The following is a 19236-nucleotide window of genomic DNA, read 5'->3' as shown; positions in this document are numbered from 1 at the left end:
TGGGGATGTCACAGCTTTAGCCACACCAGCCATGTGTTAGCCCCAAGGACAGGCTGCTCTGAGTGGTCTGAAGTTGGTTTTTTATTTCAATGCAGGTTTATAACTTGTCCCAGAACGTGCAGGAGGATGATCTGCAGCACTTGCAGGTAAGAGAAGCTTTGGGGTAACCTAATTGGGCATGGAGTGACCCCAGGGCATGGCTTCCTCTCCTGGAGGGCAGGGTTGGATGGAATAAAGGAAGGAATTTCTGCCTGTGAGGCCCTGGCACAGGTTTCCCAGAGAGGCTGTGGCTGCCTCATCCCTGGGAGTGTCCAAAGCCAGCTTGGATGAGAGCTGAAACAACCCTGGATGGTGGAAGGTGTCCCTGCCCATGGCAGAGGTTGGAACTGGCTGGGATTTCAGGTCCCTCCCAACCCAAACCTTTTTTTTTTTATTCTGTGATTTGATTCTGTGATTTGATTCTGTGATTGTGAATTACCAGCCTGGATGTTGCCATCTGGTGCTGCCTCAGTACAGGTGACCCTCTAAGGGTGATTCCAGCCCTGACTGTTGGGGACAAGCAGCTAATGGGATTTTTGTGACACAGGTGTCCTGCCTATTTCCTGGAATTACCTCCTGCTTTCTCTTCTGTTCACTTGATTGATTGGTTGATTAATTAATAGGTTTTTCCAGGAGCTTAAGGAAAGGAAAGAAAAGCAAAAGTCCAGCTGAAAAAATCAGCATTTGAATACTTCTGAATTATCTCAGTCCATAAATATTATTAACAATAACACTTCTTTAACACTGAATTTATTCAGTGCAGCTCTGATCTTTCAGTTTGGATTTTAAGCCATGACTGTTTAACAAGTTGACCCATTTTTAGGCATCTGTGAAACACATTATTGTGCCTTCAGTTAGAAATTAGAGTGCAGAGAGACTGGAGAGTCCTCAAACTTTGCTGCTAGGCTGATTTTGGAGTCTTTGCACAGCAGGGGTTTGCAGGGAAAGTACTTAGTTCTGAATTCATTTCCTTTCCTTCCTGGAGTGTTTGCAGGGAGCAGGGCTCCAGCAGCCCCTGGAGCACGAGGAGTTTCTGGTTGGTGTGGAAGCAGCAGCAAGCAGCTGATGTGAGCCATTTTCCACAGCTTTGGCAGGCAGGAGCTGCAGGCTGGGATCTCTCACATGAGAGCTCAGCAGGGTGATGGTTCCACAGCAGCTCCTGTGCCTCTGGGATGCCAGCTGGTGCAGAGGGGAACGTATGTGGCCCAAAGTTTAGAATCCGACTAGCTGAGGGCGAAAGGCCGACGCCCCTCTGCAATTCCTGGCCAGCGCCCTTCGGTGTCTGAGGGCTGCGGACTGGCCCACACCGCTGGTATTGGGGAGGAACGGAGCTGACCATTTCCCGGGGGTTAAACATCGGTTTATTGACGGTGATGCCGCATCCAAACACCGGGAAACCATCCGGGAAAAAGTTTTTTCATAGGGGGTGAAAACAGGATTATAAAGGAGGGGGGTGGGTACAGACAGAGCCAATCGGGAAAGGTGAGGGGATGAACTTCACAGAACTGACACTCCATGGAGACCAACAATCAAAAGGTAAAGGAGGTGTCCTGGGACCCCAGCCAGCCACCATCTCCAGAGAGGAGAAGGTTCTCGAAACCTGGGAGGAGAAAGGGGGTGATTGACTGGGCCCAGGGAGGAAACAACTTTCACTTATAAGGGAAACCAGGGGAGGAGCAATTACATATCGGCAACTATGAATTGCGGTTACTATAGCAACTTAGCTGACAGGCTAGCAGTGGCGGGAAAAACTGGGGGAACGAAACCATTTTACACATAATAGGGGAGAACAATACATAAATTGGGGGAATAACACAAGAAACTTAACAACACACTACAACAAGCTGGGAGCCCAGAGCCTCTCTGTGTCTGGTGTTGCTCACTCATAAACATCCCCTGCTGCTCCAGGGAATCACAGGATTCCCTCCAGGGGTCATTGAGCAGCTCCTGGCCCTGCACAGACCCCACCAACCCCACCCTGGGCACCCCTGGCAGTGCTGTCCCACCCTCCTGCAGCTCTGGCATTCCCTGGGCAGTGCCAGCACCCTCTGGGGCAGGAACATGCCCTGGTTTCCATCCTGACCCTGGGAGGAGACTCAGGGCCAGGTGTTGGTGTGTGAGATGAGGGTGCTGTGGGCTCAGAGCAGCGCTGACCCCACTGTTTGTGTTTCCCAGTCCCTTACATTCCTTGTTCATGACTGGAGCTTCCCTTATGAGTTTTCCTATGGATCTGAGGGCGGTGCAAGGTTTTTGGAGGGGAGGAGCTGGCCTGGCTCAGCTCCAGCCTCCCCCTGGGCCCTGTCCCTGTCACAGAGCTCAGTGCTGCTGTCCCCGTGTCCCACAGTGCCAAACTCACTGTCCTGTCCTGTCCTTCCCTTCCCCTTCCAGCTTTTCACCGAGTATGGCCGGCTGGCCATGGAGGAGACGTTCCAGAAGCCTTTCCAGGTGAGTCCGGGGCTGCTCGTGTGTCCCGCTGCCTCCACCACGAGGTGTCACTGCAGTTTGCGGCGTGGGAGGAGCTGGCACTGCCTGGGGATCGCTCGGCTGCTCCAAGGAAGGGCTTTGTGCTTCCAAACACATCCAAAATCCCTCTTTCTTTCCTGCCTCACCCCCTGCCTTGCCAAGAGCTCTGCCCTGTCCTGCCAGGCTTGCAGAGCAGCTGGTGCTGCTGCAGGTTTGTCAGGAACTCTGCCCAGCCTTTGTTCTGAGAGGGCTGAACTCGCCTGCCCTGGGAATCCCTGAAAGGATAAGGATTAGCAGAGCTGTGGGAAAACTCGGTGTGAGTGGGGTTTTAGCTTCAAATTAGGGACATCTGTTCATCCTTCTGCTCCCCAACCTGGGAAAAGCTGGTGGTGAAAAAAAAGAGAGAGAGCATTGGGCAGTCACAGTAGGTGAGGTTGGTTCCTGTTTTTAAAGACACAGGAGTGTTTTGATTAGGAAGTTCATAAACCCTCACCCAACCTAAAATAAAATCCAGCAGAGAACAAAGCATGCTGTAAAAATCCAAAGAGTAATTGGGAATGAGTTAACAGCTCTTTTACATTTGCTTTCCCACATAAAAAGAGAATTGTTGTCCTGGAAGGACCAAGGGGTTTATAAGGTGTCTGTGGTCAGGAAGTGGAAATAAAATTTAAAAGTTAAAAAATGCAACAAATGGACAAGTTGAGATTTTTCAGGTGTATTGGATTCTGCTGCGATAAATGGTAAACCTAAAAATATATATGGTAAAAATATATGACAGGAAAGAGCTTGAAGAACGTTGTAATATGGTACAGCAAAAAGCCAGACATTAAATAAATATTCCTGCTCCGTATTTAAATACTGGGGGATAATGTAGCCAAATATTCCAGTGAAACTGAGATACTTCCCACTCCATCAGTGAAAAGGAGGCTGTGAGGGGAGACTTAAACATGCTTAACTCATTAGGGCTGGATAAGAGGCTCTGAAGCTCCCAAACACTGTAATTGCTGTCAAGGCACAGTTTGTGGATGGTGAGTCTTGTCAAACAATCCCATTATCAGTTTTTGAAAGAGCTGGGCTGATAAAGGTAACTCTCACCATGATCCATTGCCTTCTGTCAGCCTTATCTCTCCAGGATGCTGATGGAAAGCAAATGAAGTCAGCATTGTCTGGTTTAATCCATAGTTAATGGATTAAAAACTCATTAACTGATAGATGCCAGAGCACGCTGAACTAATTGCAGCTAATTGTGGGGAATCATCATCCTTCAGAAGTGTTTCCTCGGGATCCCCCCAGGCTCAGTGTCATCTTCATGAATGATCAGGGGGAAATGCTCAAACTGGGAACCCTTGTGGGTGTGCCAGATGTGCCAGATGTGGCAGAGGGGTCAGTGGTGCTGTGGCCAGTGAGAAATGATCTCCTGTCTGCATCCAGCCTGGGCTGCTTCCTGCACAACATGTTTGGAATGTGACAGGGTGGATGGGAAAGCAGGAAAAAGGAGGATGAGGAGGTCCTGGCAGGGCAGCTGTGGCTGCCCCTGGATCCTTGGGAGTGTCCAAGGCCAGGCTGGACAGGGTTAGGAACAACCTGGGATGGTGGAAGTGTCCCTGCCATGGCAGCTTTAAGGTCCTTTCCAGCCCAAACCATCCTGGGATTCTCCAAATGTGATGGTGAATAAATGCAGTGGCACTGATCCTGCTGGAAGGGAAGGGAAATGAGACTTGGCAGTGGAAAATTCACATTTTCCCTTTGGCTCCTCCTCTCCTCACACTGAGGAGCCCTCACCAGAGGCAGGCCCTGAAAGTGGAGCCTTCTCAAAGGCAGTGGTAAGCACAGCCTGTCTGGAACAATTTTACTTCAGAAAAAAAGAATAATCCCAACTCAAGGCGTGCAGAATGTGTTTGTGGAAAAGTCCTAAGCACGGGCATGTCTCTGAAGCATCTCTGGTGTTTGAGAACAGCCTGTCCTGAGCCAGCTCACTGGGTGCACTCACTGTGGCTTCTCCTGCAGTTCAAAAAGGCCAGCTCACTGTTCTCTCCTCTTTTTTTAACTTTTTATGATGTTTTATGAAAGAGAAATAGCAGGAATATTTCCCCTCCCTCTATTAGATTTTTTGTTCTAAACATAGATAAACTTTAGGGAAATTCCAGTGAAATGGGTTCCACTTGCTGAGCTGCTTATCCCTGTTCCTGAGAGGAACTCTGGCACCTCTGCCAGGCCCTCCTGGGCTTTGGCATCCAGGATTTCCCCCTCCAAACCCTTTATTTCCTACATGGAATCTTGTACAGATGAAGCAGTGGAGACCTCATTTTTTTCTGAAAACTTAATTTTTTTTTAAAGATTCAAAGTTGACCGTTCTGGTATTTATTTATTTATTGCCCAGGAACTTTGAATGCCTCAATAAAGATTACAAAAGCCAATGATTTCTTATTCACCCTCATTCCTCTGCATCTGCTTCTCATTAAAAGTCTGTCTGGAAGGCTGCCCAGTGAAAAAGGCTGAAAAAATGAGCCTGCAGAATTCCCATAGGATGGAACTAAATGTGGCTGGAATTAGGGAGCTTGCTGCCTTTTGTCCTGCTTAGCAGCAATCCCTTTTCTTGGGCACTTTGGCTGATTGATGTCGTTCTCCCAGCCAGGGACTCAAACTGGTGCAGGAATTTGGGGCTGGGACAGTGGGGTGGTCTCAGTCCCTGCACCTGGGACCTCTCATTTCCACCAGGAAAGGTGGGAGATGCTGCTGGAGCTGGGAGGAGACTCAGGGCCAGGTGTTGGTGTGTGAGATGAGGGTGCTCAGTGACCCCACTGTTTGTGTTTCCCAGTCCCTCATTTTCCTTGTTCGCGACTGGAGCTTCCCTTATGAGTTTTCCTATGGATCTGATGGGGGTGCAAGATTTTTGGAGAAGAGGCTGAAGGTATGTTTTGCCTGCTCTGGGTTCTGGGTAGTGGAAGGGATGAACATTAAGGTTCTTTCCAGCCTGATCCACTCTGTGATTCCATGATTTTCCTGTTCAGCTGGGTGGCCTCAGCCCTGGAGGTCAGCTGTGAGCTGCAGTGCAGGTTATGGTCACAGCCAGTGCCTTAAAGTGCCACAGGGGGCATTTGGGGAGGGTGAATTCCCAAAGGAACCATTTGGGGAGGGTGAATTCCCAAAGGAGCCATTTGGGGTGGGTGAATTTCCAGAGGATCCATTTGGGGTGGGTGAATTCCCAAAGGAGCAATTTGGGGTGGGTGAATTCCCAAAGGAGGAATTTGGGGTGGGTGAATTTCCCAAAGGAGGCATTTGGGGAGGGTGAATTCCCAGAGGAGGAATTTGGGGTGGGTGAATTCCCAAAGGAACCATTTGGGGAGGGTGAATTCCCAGAGGAGCCATTTGGGGAGGGTGAATTCCCAAAGGAGCCATTTGGGGAGGGTGAATTTCCCAAAGGAGCCATGGAGGGTGAATTCCCAAAGGAGCCATTTGGGGTGGGTGAATTCCCAAAGGAGCAATTTGGGGTGGGTGAATTCCCAAAGGAACCATTTGGGGTGGGTGAATTCCCAGAGGAACCATTTGGGGTGGGTGAATTCCCAAAGGAGCAATTTGGGGAGGGTGAATTCCCAAAGGAGCCATTTGGGGTGGGTGAATTCCCAGAGGAACCATTTGGGGTGGGTGAATTCCCAGAGGAACCATTTGGGGAGGATGAATTTCCCAGAGGATCCATTTGGGGAGGGTGAATTCCCAAAGGAGGAATTTGGGGAGGGTGAATTCCCAAAGGAGGCATTTGGGGAGGGTGAATTCCCAGAGGAACCATTTGGGGAGGGTGAATTCCCAGAGGATCCATTTGGGGAGGGTGAATTTCCAGAGGATCCATTTGGGATGGGTGAATTTCCTTGCCATGTTCAGGGTTCTGCCCAAGCCCAGCTCCCTGGGACTCTCTGGGAGAGCCCAAAGGAGTGGGAGTCAGCAGATTCCCAAGAGCCTGGGAATGATGCTTTAGTTAAATTAGGGAGCTGGACAATCAAAATGATGGGCAAGGGCTGCTTGGGATCAGTCAGGAAATGCATGGCTGATCTGCTAAGTGGAGAGACCTAATTATATGTGAGACAAGCAAGGCCCTGGTGGGAAATCCCAAATGTTTTTGTGTTCCAGTCATCCATGGCCATGTGCAATTCCCAGAGGACAATAACATGCTCCAGGACATGTGGGCAGGGATATTCCAGTTCCTTCTCTTTGTCCTCATGCCTGTGGAATCTTCTCCTTTCCCCCACAGTGTGCAGTACCCTGTGCTCCTGCCAGCTTTATCCCAATGTTCCCAGCAGAAGGAAACTCAAACTGTGGGAAGTAGATGGGCAGCACCAGCTCTTCTCTCTGGTGACCACTGACAGGACCTGAGGGAAGAGCTGGAGCTGTGCCAGGGGAGTGTCACTGGATATTAGGGAAGGGTTCTTCATGCAGAGGGTGCCCCAGGGAATGGTGACATTCCCGAGGCTGCCAGGGATGCCCAGGGGCTGCCAGGGATGCCCAGGCTGGGATTGTTGGGGGTCTGGGCAGGGCTGAGGATATTCTGTGCTTCCCTGTCTCCACAGGTGTCAGGCAACCAGCACGAGGAGCTGCAGAATGTCAGGAAGCACATCCACTCCTGCTTCACCAAAATCTCCTGCTTCCTCTTACCCCACCCCGGCCTCAAAGTCGCCACCAACCCCAATTTCGATGGGAAACTCAAAGGTACAAAGGCAGAGCTCTGCTTTCTACCCTGATTCCTTGGAAACCCTGGCACACTGTCCTGCTTGTTCCTGAAACCCCCAAAAGTATTTTTTCCATGGAAAACCTCCTGGGAGAGCAGTTGGATCCCCCTCCCAGTGCTGTTCACACTCCCCAGTGCAGCAGACCAATGTGGAGGGACAAAAGGTTGCTGCTGGCAATACCCAGTGACAGGAAAACTGGGAAGGGCAGGGGTTTATCTGGATGTTTGTGGATGTGGTGTTAGAGCTGCAGGAAATTCCTGTGCCTCACCTGCACGGGCAGAGCCTGCTTGCTGCAAGGCTGGTGCTGTGCTGGGTGGAAGGTTGGTTCCACAAGCTCTCACAACAGTTATTTCCCTTTGAAAAGCTTTCCAGGGAATATTTAATCTGCCTTGACTTATCTGATCAGTGGTTTCCCTCCAGGGCAGGCTTGGTTCAGCAGGTTAAAAACAAGAGAGAAGAGCTGTGCTGAGATTCTCCACCCCTAAAGGAGCCACGTGCTGGGGATATTTTTAGGTGTTTGTTGTGAGCTCCTCACCAGCCTGGCTGGTTCCAGGCTGCTGCAATCTTAGCAATAAAGTGGACCATTAACTACTAAAAATAAATCAGCAGGCAGAGATGTGAGTTGTCCCCTGGTTTTGTCTGGCTCAGACTTGCTGTGTGCAGAGCAGGAGGGACAGCGAGGCAGCAGGAGGGAGATGTGCTGGTGGGAACTGAGCTGAGCCCTGGAGCTCCCCCTTCATCTCAGGTGCTGAGTGTGGAACAATTGCTGTGTGCAGACAGGAGCTGTCAGCAGCTGCCTGACACAATTTTCACAATTTTCTTGTTGCCTCAGAGCTCTACTCAGCTTTTTGTGCTCTGATGGAAAAAAAAGTGGGGGATTTTCCCTGCTTTCCAAATTCCTGGCGGTTGCATTGATTTTTTTTTTCTGCCTTCAGTCCTATACAGTTGAATTTAATGGAAACACCAAAAATCCCACCTGAGAGCTTTGTCCAAATCCCCCTGGAGCTCTGGGCACCCTTGGGTTGTGCCCATTCCCAGTTCCTTCCACCCCCTGGGAGAAGAACCTTCCGAGGCAGGGGACTGGAACATCATGGTCTTTAATGTCCCTTCAAACCCAAACTATTCTGGGACTCTGTGATGCCTCTTTATTTCTTTTTTCCTTTTTTTCCCCCAGAAATAGACGATGAGTTCATCAAGAACTTGAAGATTTTGATTCCTTGGCTCCTTAGTCCTGAAAACCTGGATGTTAAGGAGATCAATGGCAACCACATCACCTGTCGAGGCCTTGTGGAGTATTTTAAGGTATTTATTTCAGAGAAAGTGGATTTATTCCTCTGGGGAATCTTGCTGAAGGGGAAAGCTGCGCCAGGCAGGAGCAGTGACAGTCCTGACTCACTGCAGCAGAGGGCAAACACCTCATGGTCATTTGTTTGACCACACAACAAGCCCAGGGAGTGGGAGGAGCTGTTTCCCTTTCCTGGAGAATTGAGGGCTGGAGGGGGATAAGCTGAGGGCTGTATTCCAATTGCCTTTGGAAAAAGCTTATTTTTGTTGTCATGGCTACTGGGACATTTCCATGAGAGACATTGGTGAGTAATTCTCACCACCCACTCCCAGGGCTACCTTGGCTCCTTCTCCTGCAGGGAAGGGACAGAGGTAGGTGCAGATCCTTTGGGAGGGACACTGGGAGTGAGAGGAGGAGGGAGAGCTCCAGTGGCTGACCCAAGGAGTGGCATTTTGTGACCAAAGCCATCTTGTGGCTTTGGCATTTTCTGACCAAAGCCATCCTCCTCTTCCCTGCCTCTGAATCCTGCCTGGAGCTGGGTGGGGGTGGCTGCTGCTGTAGCTCCACATGATTCCCTTTTCCCTGCTCTTCTCCAGGCCTACATCAAGATCTACCAAGGGGAGGAGCTGCCACACCCCAAGTCCATGCTGCAGGTAGGTGTGAGTGGGAGCTCTGGGGATTCCTGCTCTGGAATTGCCAATAATTCCCAGGAATTGGCAGAGGTGTGTCCAGCACAGTGCGACTGCTGGGACTTTGTTCCAAATTGTTCAGTGTAACCACCCAAGGGAAGAGTTTGGCATCAGGAGCCTGAGCTGGCTGAGCAATCGCAGCTGGGATGGGCTGTGGGGAGTTGCTGGCTGCACACAGCCCCAGGCAGCTCAGCTGAACGTGTCCCTGCAGGTGAATGAATGACATCCTGGGCAGGGGACACATGGAGGGGGCTGCCAGAGCCAGCTGGAGCTGTTCATTTGTGGCTGAGCCTTTTATCTCTTTCCTTGCTGCTTCCCACAGCTGAAGCCAGAGTTTTTGTAGCTCTGGCTTGCAGGGGAGGAATCCTCTCTTCATGCAGGATGTGTGAATATGGGATGGGTTTATTTGGGATTGGTTGGAGGCCGGGAGAGCCCCTTGGCTGATTCTGGGTGCCACACACATGTCCTGGCTGTGTCACCTGCACAGCTTAACCCTGCCCTTCTGCACCTAAATGTTGTATCCCTTCTGCCCTTCCAGGCCACAGCAGAAGCCAACAATTTGGCAGCAGTTGCCACTGCCAAAGACACCTACAGCAGGAGGATGGAAGAGGTGGGTGGTGCTGGGTCTGCCCCTTCCTGCCCCTGTGTCCTGGCTCTCCTGGCTTAGATTTATGGAATCCCAGAATGGTTTGGGTTGGAAGGGAGCTTAAAACCCATCCATCCCACCCCTGCCATGGCAGGGACACCTCCCACTGTCCCAGGGTGCCCCAAGCCCTGTCCAGGCTGGCCTTGGGCACTGCCAGGGATCCAGGGGCAGCCACAGCTGCTCTGGGCACCCTGTGCCAGGGCCTGCCACCCTCCCAGCCAGGAATTCCTTCCCAAACCATAACCCCTAATCCCTAACCCTAATTTTAGATTTTTCCTGTGTTAGCAGTGATGTTTCAGGAGTGATTTTCCCATATTAGGAGTGCCATTTCAGGAGTGATTTTCCTATTTTATTTCCCTGATGTTATTAGGAGTGCCATTTCAGGAGTGATTTCACTGTGTCAAGAGTGGTTTCACCATGTCATGAGTGACAGTTCAGGAGTGATTTTCCCATATTAGGAGTGCCATTCCAGGAGTGATTTCACTGTGGCAGCAGTGATGTTTCAGGAGTGATTTCTGTGTATAAGGAGTGACATTTCAGGGATGATTTCACTGTGTCAGGAGTGGTTTCACCATGTCATGAGTGCCATTTCAGGAGTGATTTTCCCATTTTATTTCCCTGATGTTATTAGGAGTGCCATTCCAGGAGTGATTTCACTGTGTCAGCAGTGATGTTTCAGGAGTGATTTCCATGTATCAGCAGTGCCATTCCAGGGATGATTTCCCTGTTTCAGGAGTGATTTCACTGTGTCAGAAATGCCATTCCAGGAGTGATTTTCCCATGTTAGGAGAGCCATTCCAGGAGTGATTTCCCTGTTTCAGGAGTGATTTCACTGTGTCAGAAATGCCATTCCAGGAGTGATTTTCCCATATCATATCATGAGGGACATTTCAGGGATGATTTCACCGTTTCAGGAGTGCCTTCAGGAGTGATTTCCCTGTGTCAGCAGTGATGTTTCAGGAGTGATTTCCATGTATCAGCAGTGGCACCTCAGTGATGATTTCCATGTATCAACAGTGACATCTCAGTGATGCCAGCAGTGATTTCCTGTATCAACAGTGCCATTTCTGGGATGATTTCCCTGTGCCAGTAGTGATTCCCTGTGTCAGGTTTGATTTCCCTGTGTTATCAGTGCCATCTCAGGGATGATTTCCCTGTGCCAGCAGTGATTTCCGTGTGTCAGTGATGATTTCCCCATCTCAGGGATGATTTCCCTGTGCCAGGAGTGATTTCTATGTATAAGCATTGACATCTCAGGGATGATTTCCCTGTATCAACAGTGACATTTCAGGGATGATTTCCCCGTGTCAGGGATGATTTCTGTGTGCCAGCAGTGATATCTCAGTGATGATTTCCCCATGCCAGCATTGCCATCCCAGCAGGGCCATTTCAGTGATGATTTCCCTATCTCAGTGATGATTTCCCTGTGTCAGCAGTGCCATGTCAGTGATGATTTCCCCATCCAGCAGTGATTTCCCTGTATCAGCAGTGACATCTCAGGGATGATTTCCCTGTGCCAGCTGTGATTTCTATGTATAAGCATTGACATTTCAGTGATGATTTCCCCGTGTCAGAGGTGATTTCCCCATCTCAGTGATGATTTCCCCGTGTCAGTGATGATTTCCCCATCTCAGTGATGATTTCCCTGTGCCATCAGTGACATTTCAGGGATGATTTCCCTTTATCAGAGGTGACATTTCAGGGATGATTTCCCTGTGTCAGGGGTGATTTCCCTATCTCAGTGATGATTTCCCCATGCCAGCATTGCCATCCCAGCAGTGCCATTTCAGTGATGATTTCCCCATCTCAGTGATGATTTCCCCATCTCAGTGATGATTTCCCCATACCAGCAGTGATTTCCCTGTGCCAGCAGTGCCATCCTGGCAGTGCCATGTCAGTGATGATTTCCCTGTGTCAGTGATGATTTCCCCATCTCAGTGACGATTTCCCCGTGTCAGTGATGGTTTCCCCATCTCAGTGATGATTTCCCTATCTCAGTGATGGTTTCCCCATCTCAGTGACGATTTCCCCATCTCAGTGACGTTTCCCAATGCCAGCACTGATTCCCCAGAGCCCCCCCTCAGTGCCTCTTTGCCCGCCCGTGTTCCCGCAGGTGTGCGGGGGGGACAAGCCCTTCCTGGCGCCCAGCGACCTGCAGGCGCGGCACTCGGAGCTGCGGGAGGAGGCGGTGCGGCTCTTCCGCGGCGTCAAGAAGATGGGCGGGGAGGAGTTCAGCCGGCGCTACCTGCAGCAGCTGGAGGCCGAGATCGACGAGCTCTACATCCAGTACATCAAGCACAACGACAGCAAGAACATCTTCCACGCCGCCCGCACCCCGGCCACGCTCTTCGTCGTCATCTTCATCACCTACGTGCTGGCCGGCGTCACCGGCTTCATTGGCTTGGACATCATAGCCAGCCTGTGCAACATGATCCTGGGCTTGACACTTATCACACTCTGTACCTGGGCTTATATCAGATACTCTGGGGAGTACAGAGAACTGGGAGCTGTAATAGACCAAGTGGCTGCAGCCTTGTGGGACCAGGTAGGATAAAGAGCTTTTGATTTCCAAACAAATCACGCCAAAAGTGGCCTCCCTGCACCCCACTGGGTTGGTTGGGTTTTTAAGCGTTGAGTTTTTTCTGGGGGTTTTCCTCCCCCTTTGAGATGGTTTTGGTTTTTAGGGTTGTTAGACCAGTGCAGGGGCACCTTTCCAGTTTTAATTGAAGTTTTAATCTGTTCCTTAGAGCTTCCATGTGGGGAGAGCAGGGGCAGAGGAGTTGTTGCAGATGAGTTTGTGCCGTTTGTTGTAAGGGGGAGCTCACAGGGCTGCCCAGTGGCTGCAGCACAGGGGGTGAGCGAGGCTGGAGCTGTCCCTGAGCCCCCAGTTCTGTCCAGTGTGGAAAACAAGCTTGTGTAGAGCTGAGAAAACTCCCAGCAAGCTCTGTGGTTCTGCCTTTTTCTTTCCTCCTTGTCTCACCCGTCCCCAGGTGGGATTCTGTGGGGCCCTGTGGGGATGGGCAGCTCTGGGGGAGGATCCTGGTGTGTGTGCTTGGTGTGTGCATGGCTGTGGCTGTCAGAGAGGAGCAGCCAGGGCTGTCCCTGCTCCAGGGCAGGGCTTTGGGCTGTCCCTGTGCCAGGGTTTGGGCTGTCCCTGTGTCAGGGCAGGCTTTGGGCTGTCCCTGCTCCAGGGCAGGCTTTGGGCTGTCCCTGTGTCAGAGCAGGGTTTGGGCTGTCCCTGTGTCAGGGCAGGGTTTGGGCTCTCTGTGTGTCAGGGCAGGGTTTGGGCTGTCCCTGTGTCAGGGTTTGGGCTGTCCCTGTGTCAGGGCAGGCTTTGGGCTGTCCCTGCTCCAGGGCAGGCTTTGGGCTGTCCCTGTGTCAGAGCAGGGTTTGGGCTCTCTCTGTGTTTCAGGGCGGGGTTTGGGCTGTCCCTGTGTCAGGGCAGGGTTTGGGCTGTCCCTGTGTCAGGGTTTGGGCTGTCCCTGTGTCAGGGTTTGGGCTGTCCCTGTGTCAGAGCAGGGTTTGGGCTGTCCCTGCTCCAGAGCAGGGATTTGGGCTCTCTGTGTTTCAGGGCAGGGTTTGGGCTGTCCCTGTGTCAGGGCAGGGTTTGGGCTCTCTGTGTTTCAGGGCAGGGCTTTGGGCTGTCCCAGCTGTGCCAGAGGTCGAGGCCAGATCCTGGCTGTGCCAGTTTTGCCACCAGACCCTGGTTTCCCCCTGCAGGAAAGGGAAAGGCCACAGAGACTCCCCCCGAGCCCTGTTCCCCAAAGGCTGCAGTGCCCTCCTGCTCTGCCCTGCAGAGCTGGGGGAGCTCCTGCATCCCCCAGGAGCCGTCCCAGCCCTGAGTTCTGGCAGGGAGGGCCCCTCTCCTTCCCTGCTCTCCTCCACCAGAGAGGTGTTCATGGAGAACAAGCACATTCCTGCTCCCCATGCAGCTCTGGGGCAAAGAGAGGCAGCACTGAGTGCTGTTCCTGCATCCCAGAGCTGGCCAGTGCTGCTGTCCCAGCTGGGTTCATCCTGTCCCAGCCCCCGAGTGTCCCTTTGCCCAGGGACCCTGCCCAGGAGCCTTTGGGATGTGCTGGAATGTTCCATGCCAGGGCAGAGCTCAGCAGGAACAGCAGCCAGGCAGCAGAAGGTGCTGCCCCACTGCACCACGCCCAGCTGGGGGAAAGCAAACAGGGGAAAGTGCCTGGAGCTGTCCTGGCTCCCACAGGCCCTGGGGCTTCCAAGAAAAGGGAAGGTGCTCCCAGGAAGGGTTTGTGGCCCTGGCAGTGGGAGCAGAGCGGGGATGGGGGTGAGCAGCCCGGGATGGCTGCCATGCACACTGAGATCCACCGAGCTGTTTCTCTCTCTTTCTGTCTCCCCTTGCCCTGCCTCTCCCAGGGAAGCACCAACGAGGTAAGTGGCTCCTGCCCCCTGCATGCTGCCAGCCCTGGGCTCTGGGAAAGCATCCTGGCCCCAAAAGCTCCTTGGGGCTGCTGGGGATGGATGGGAGCCAGAGGGCTGGAGCCGAGCTGGGAATGTTCCCCTGGAGAGGAGAAGGCTCCAGGGAGAGCTCAGAGCCCCTGGCAGGGCCTGAAGGGGCTCCAGGAGAGCTGCAGAGGGGCTGGGGACAAGGGATGGAGGGACAGGAGCCAGGGAATGGCTCCCAGTGCCAGAGGGCAGGGATGGGTGGGAGATTGGGAATTGGGAATTCCTGGCTGGGCTGGAATTGCCAGAGCAGCTGTGGCTGCCCCTGGATCCCTGGCAGTGCCCAAGGCCAGGCTGGACACTGGGGCACCCTGGGACAGCCAAACGTGTCCCTGCTCATTCCAGGGCATTGGAACTAAGTTTGGGTTTTTAGGGGTCCCTTCCAGGCCAGTCCATTCTGCATTTCTGGTTTATGCTCTCAGCAGCTCTGTGTGTGTGCCCAGCTCAGCTCCCTGTGCTCCTCCTGCCCAGCCCTGCAGGGCCCCAGTGGGAGCTTCTGGAATGTTCCTGGGGCAGAGCCTCACCAGGATCTGATTAAACCAAGAAAAAGCCAAATTTCCTGCACATGGGCATTATTTACTGCAGCTCTGGGTCCCAGAGCCTCCCCAGCTGGCCCAGGTGTGGCACCAGACATTTCCATGTTTCACTGTGTCCCCAGAGTGGCAGTGCCACCTCCTGAGCCCCTGAGTTCTGGGGCACTTCCTTTAGAGGAAATTCAGGCTGTTAAAAACCATCCCATTCCCAATCCCATCCCAATCCCCATCCCAATCCCCATCCCATTCCCATCCCAATCCCATCCCATCCCAATCCCCATCCCAATCCCATCCCAATCCCATCCCAATCCCATCCCAATCCCATCCCATCCCATCCCAATCCCACCCAATCCCATCCCATCCCAATCCCCATCCCAATCCCCATCCCAATCCCCATCCCAATCCCCATCCCAATCCCCATCCCAATCCCATCCCAGTCCCATCCCAATCCCCATCCCAATCCCCATCCCAATCCCCATCCCATTCCCATCCCATTCCCATCCTAATCCCCATCCCAATCCCCATCCCAATCCCCATCCCATTCCCATCCTAATCCCCATCCCATCCCATCCCATCCCCATCCCAATCCCCATCCCAATCCCACCCCAATCCCAATCCCATCCCATTCCCATCCCAATCCCAATCCCAATCCAATCCCATCCCTGTCCAATCCCAATCCCATCCCCATCCCATTCCCATCCCAATCCCCATCCCAATCCCATCCCTGTCCAATCCCAAATCCCATCCAATCCCATCCCAATCCCCATCCCAAATCCCATCCAATCCCATCCAATCCCATCCCAATCCCCATCCCAAATCCCATCCAATCCCATCCCAATCCCCATCCCAAATCCCATCCAATCCCATCCCAATCCCATCCCAATCCAATTCCATCCCATCCCAATCCCCATCCCAATCCCCATCCCAATCCCCATCCCAATCCCCATCCCAATCCCCATCCCAATCCCATCCCATTCCCATTCCCATCCCGTCCCTCCCAGCAGCCAGGGTGGTTCCCAGGGGCACAGGAGCAGAGCACAGGGTTTTTTGCTGTGGATGAGGTGTTGAACAAACCCTGCCATGGAAAACTGAGCCCTGTGGGACTGGTTTGGGATCACAAAACCCCTAAAACAGCACAAAATTCTGTGAGGGGCCCTGGATGGTGAATTTCCCAGAAAAACAAGCAGAGAAGTTGTGTGAATTCTCTTCTGCCTCTCCACTCTGTTCCCTGACAATCCAAAGCACCCCTTCTGTTCCCAGAATCCCGTTTGGGATGGGATCAGCAACCTCTGGAGGCTCCTCATCCTCATCCTCACCCTGCTCCTCCTCCATTCGCCCCCTGAGCCCACAGAGCTCCTCCCCTGGCACTGGGGGGGGTCCTGGTGCCCCTTGCCAGCCGTGCCAGAGCTGATCCCGGTGTGCCAGCACTGCCAGCAGGAGCTGCTGGGCTTGGGTTGGTTTATTGTGCCCCAGGTTCATTGGAATGGCAGTGTCAGGGCTGGGACAGTGGGTGGGTGACACCAGGTCCTGAGCGCTGTCCTGGCACCTCCTGCCGTTCGCTGTGGGATGAGGGTGGGGAAGGGCAGGGAGGGACCCGAGGGTGTCACCCAGCTGTCACCTCACGGGCTCAGATGGCGCCCAGCCCTGTGGGTTCCGTGTGGGAATTGCAGCCCCACAGCTGCTCCTGCCTGTTCTGAGCCTGGCCTGGCCCCAGGACAAACAGAAAATGATCAAATCAGAAGGAAAATGGTAAAATCAGAAAGAAAAGACCCACAACATCTGCAGGGAGATGATGGGGACAAGGACCCGTGCCAGCCCTGTGCCACCCCTGTGCCACCCCTGTGCCACCCCCAGCCCTGGGGCTGAGGCTGCAGGAGCCAAAACAGGGAAAACAACCCCAAATGCCCCACTCATGGTCCAAAGGAAGGATCCATAGAGCTCAGGGGGGATGAGGTGCTTGGAAAATTGGAAAATCTGGTGCACAGAACGCACAGGGGGTTGGGATGGATCAGGATTCCCTGAGATTGGGATTCCTGGGTTTGGGATTCCCTGAGTTTGGAATTCCCTGGGATCAGGGTTCCATGGGTTTGGGGGATTCCCTGGGTTTGGCATTCCCTGGGTTTGGCATTCCCTGGGTTTGGGATTCCCTGAGTTTGGAATTCCCTGAGTTTGGAATTCCCTGGGATCAGGGCTCCATGGGTTTGGGGGATTCCCTAGGACTGGGATTCCCTGGGTTTGGCGTTCCCTGGGATCAGGGTTCCATGGGTTTGGGATTCTTTGCGGTCGGCATTCCCCAGGATTGGAATTCCCTGGGTTTGGGATCCCCTGGATTTGGGATTCCGTGTGCTTTGGATTCCCTGGAATCAGGATTCCCTGGGTTTGGGGGATTCCTTGGGACTGGGATTCCCTGGGATTTGGATTCTGTGTGTTCGGGACTCCCTGGGTTTAGGATTCCCCAGGTTTGGGATTCTCCGAGTTTGGAATTCTCTGGGTTTGGGATCTGGGATCGGGATTCCCTGTGTTCAGGATTCCCTGGGATCAGAATCCCCTGGGTTTGGGATTCTCCGAGTTTGGAATTCTCTGGGTTTGGGATCTGGGATCGGGATTCCCTGTGTTCAGGATTCTCTGGGATTGGGATTCCCCAGGATTGGGGTTCCCTGGGATCCGATTTCCCTGGGATCAGGATTCCCTGGGATCAGAATTTCCCAGGATTAGGATTCCCCAGAATTGGGGTTCCCTGGGATCAGAATCCCCCGGGTTTGGGATTCCCTGGGATCAGAATTCACTGGGATCGGGATTCCCTGGGATCAGAATCTCCCGGGTTTGGGATTCTCCGAGTTTGGAATTCTCTGGGTTTGGGGTCTGGGATCGGGATTCCCTGTGTTCAGGATTCTCTGGGATTGGGATTCCCCAAGTTTGGGATTCCCTGGGTTCAGAATTCCCCAGGATTGGGATTCCCTGGGATCAGAATCCCCTGGGTTTGGGATTCCCTGGGTTCAGAATTCCCTGGGGTTTGGGATTCCCTGGGTTCAGGATTCCCCAGGATTGGGATTGCCCAGGATTGGGATTCCCTGGGATCAGAATCCCCTGGGGTTTGGGATTCCCCAGGACTGGAATTCCCCAGGATTAGGGGTCCCTGGGGATCAGGATTCCCTGGGTTCAGGATTCCCCAGGATTGGGATTCCCTGGGATCAGAATCCCCTGGGTTTGGGATTCCCTGGGTTAGAATTCCCCAGGATTGGGATTCCCCAGGTTTGGGATTCTCCGAGTTTGGAATTCTCTGGGTTTGGGATCTGGGATCGGGATTCCCTGTGTTCAGGATTCTCTGGGATTGGGATTCCCCAAGTTTGGGATTCCCTGGGTTCAGAATCCCCAGGATTGGGGTTCCCTGGGATCAGAATCCCCCGGGTTCGGGATTCCCCGCGTTCAGGATTCCCCGTGTCGGGGATCCCCGGTGGGCAGGAGCCGCTCAGCGGTGCCGTCTCTCCGCAGGCCTTGTACAAGCTGTACAGCGCGGCCGCCACGCACAGACACCTGTACCAGCACGCCTTCCCCGCGCCGCGCAGCGAGCCCGGCCCGGCCGCCGACAGGAAGCAGCTCTAGGAGCGGTCCCGGTGCCGCTCCCGGTGGGTCCCGGTGGGTCCCGCTGGGTCCCCGGCATCGCCGCCCCCGCCCGTGTCCGTCCCCGGCCCGCCGGGAGCGGCGCCAGCCCGGGTGTCCCTGTCCCTGTCCCTGTCCCCGTGTACAGAGGGCGCTGCCGCAGCCCCGAGCTTTGGTCCGTCATTGCCAGCGACTCCCAGCTCGTTTATGAAGCCTTATTTCCCCCTTCTTAATTAGTCACCACCGAGGAAACGATAATTTACGTGATACCGCAACTAAAACGGCCGAAGCTTGTCCAAAAGGCAGTTTATTTCAGGTACTTGAAGAAGTTCTAACATGTAACCGCGTTTGTTTCCTTCGTTTCACTGTTTAATGCCATGAACATAATGAAGTGTTAACTTGCTTTATCAGACACCGTCAAGGGCACTTTGCTGTGGTCGGGGGTGCTGTGAGGAACCGTTTCTGTTTGTCTGCACAAGGTGTCACTTTGTAGCTGTTCTGGAGGAAGTTTCTCTGTATTTCTGTACATATTTATCCATGATAGTGCATAGGATGTGTGGTACAGTTCTATTCTTTTATTGTCAAGACTATTAAAGTTTGCTTTTGGTTCCTAAGAAATTGGTTCTACAGAGAAATTATTGATTACCTCGGTAAGAGCTTCTCCCCTGGGGTTTTTTCTACATGTTTGGTTTGATTTGGGATTTCAGGGTTGGTTTTTGAGGGTCATTTATCCACAGATACACCCAGAGCTCGGTGCCACCAAGAGCTTCAATCATGGGGCTTTCCCTGCTGC

General features: G+C 53.0%; 1 protein-coding gene across 2 annotated transcripts in view; it reads left to right on the top strand.

Annotated features, from left to right (window-relative positions):
• The window catches only part of ATL1 (atlastin GTPase 1), a 36563-nt gene extending 17502 nt beyond the window's left edge, over positions 1-19061 (top strand). The window contains exons 5-14 of one of the 2 annotated variants that reach the window (XM_074544109.1): positions 96-146; positions 2428-2484; positions 5321-5413; positions 7065-7203; positions 8398-8525; positions 9105-9161; positions 9736-9807; positions 11957-12388; positions 14224-14238; positions 18336-19061. In XM_074544109.1, the coding sequence (XP_074400210.1) occupies positions 96-146; positions 2428-2484; positions 5321-5413; positions 7065-7203; positions 8398-8525; positions 9105-9161; positions 9736-9807; positions 11957-12388; positions 14224-14238; positions 18336-18446 (1155 nt within the window). In that variant the 3' untranslated portion in view covers positions 18447-19061. The remainder of the gene's footprint in view (positions 1-95; positions 147-2427; positions 2485-5320; positions 5414-7064; positions 7204-8397; positions 8526-9104; positions 9162-9735; positions 9808-11956; positions 12389-14223; positions 14239-18335) is intronic. The other variant, XM_074544110.1, reaches the window with a different exon arrangement.
• Positions 19062-19236: the final 175 nt, after the last annotated feature.

Source organism: Zonotrichia albicollis, chromosome 6 (genome assembly GCF_047830755.1).
Source record: "Zonotrichia albicollis isolate bZonAlb1 chromosome 6, bZonAlb1.hap1, whole genome shotgun sequence".
Classification (NCBI taxonomy): Eukaryota; Metazoa; Chordata; class Aves; order Passeriformes; family Passerellidae; genus Zonotrichia; species Zonotrichia albicollis.
The sequence above is the reverse complement of the archived record's forward strand: the minus strand, read 5'-3'. Positions and strand labels throughout refer to the sequence as shown.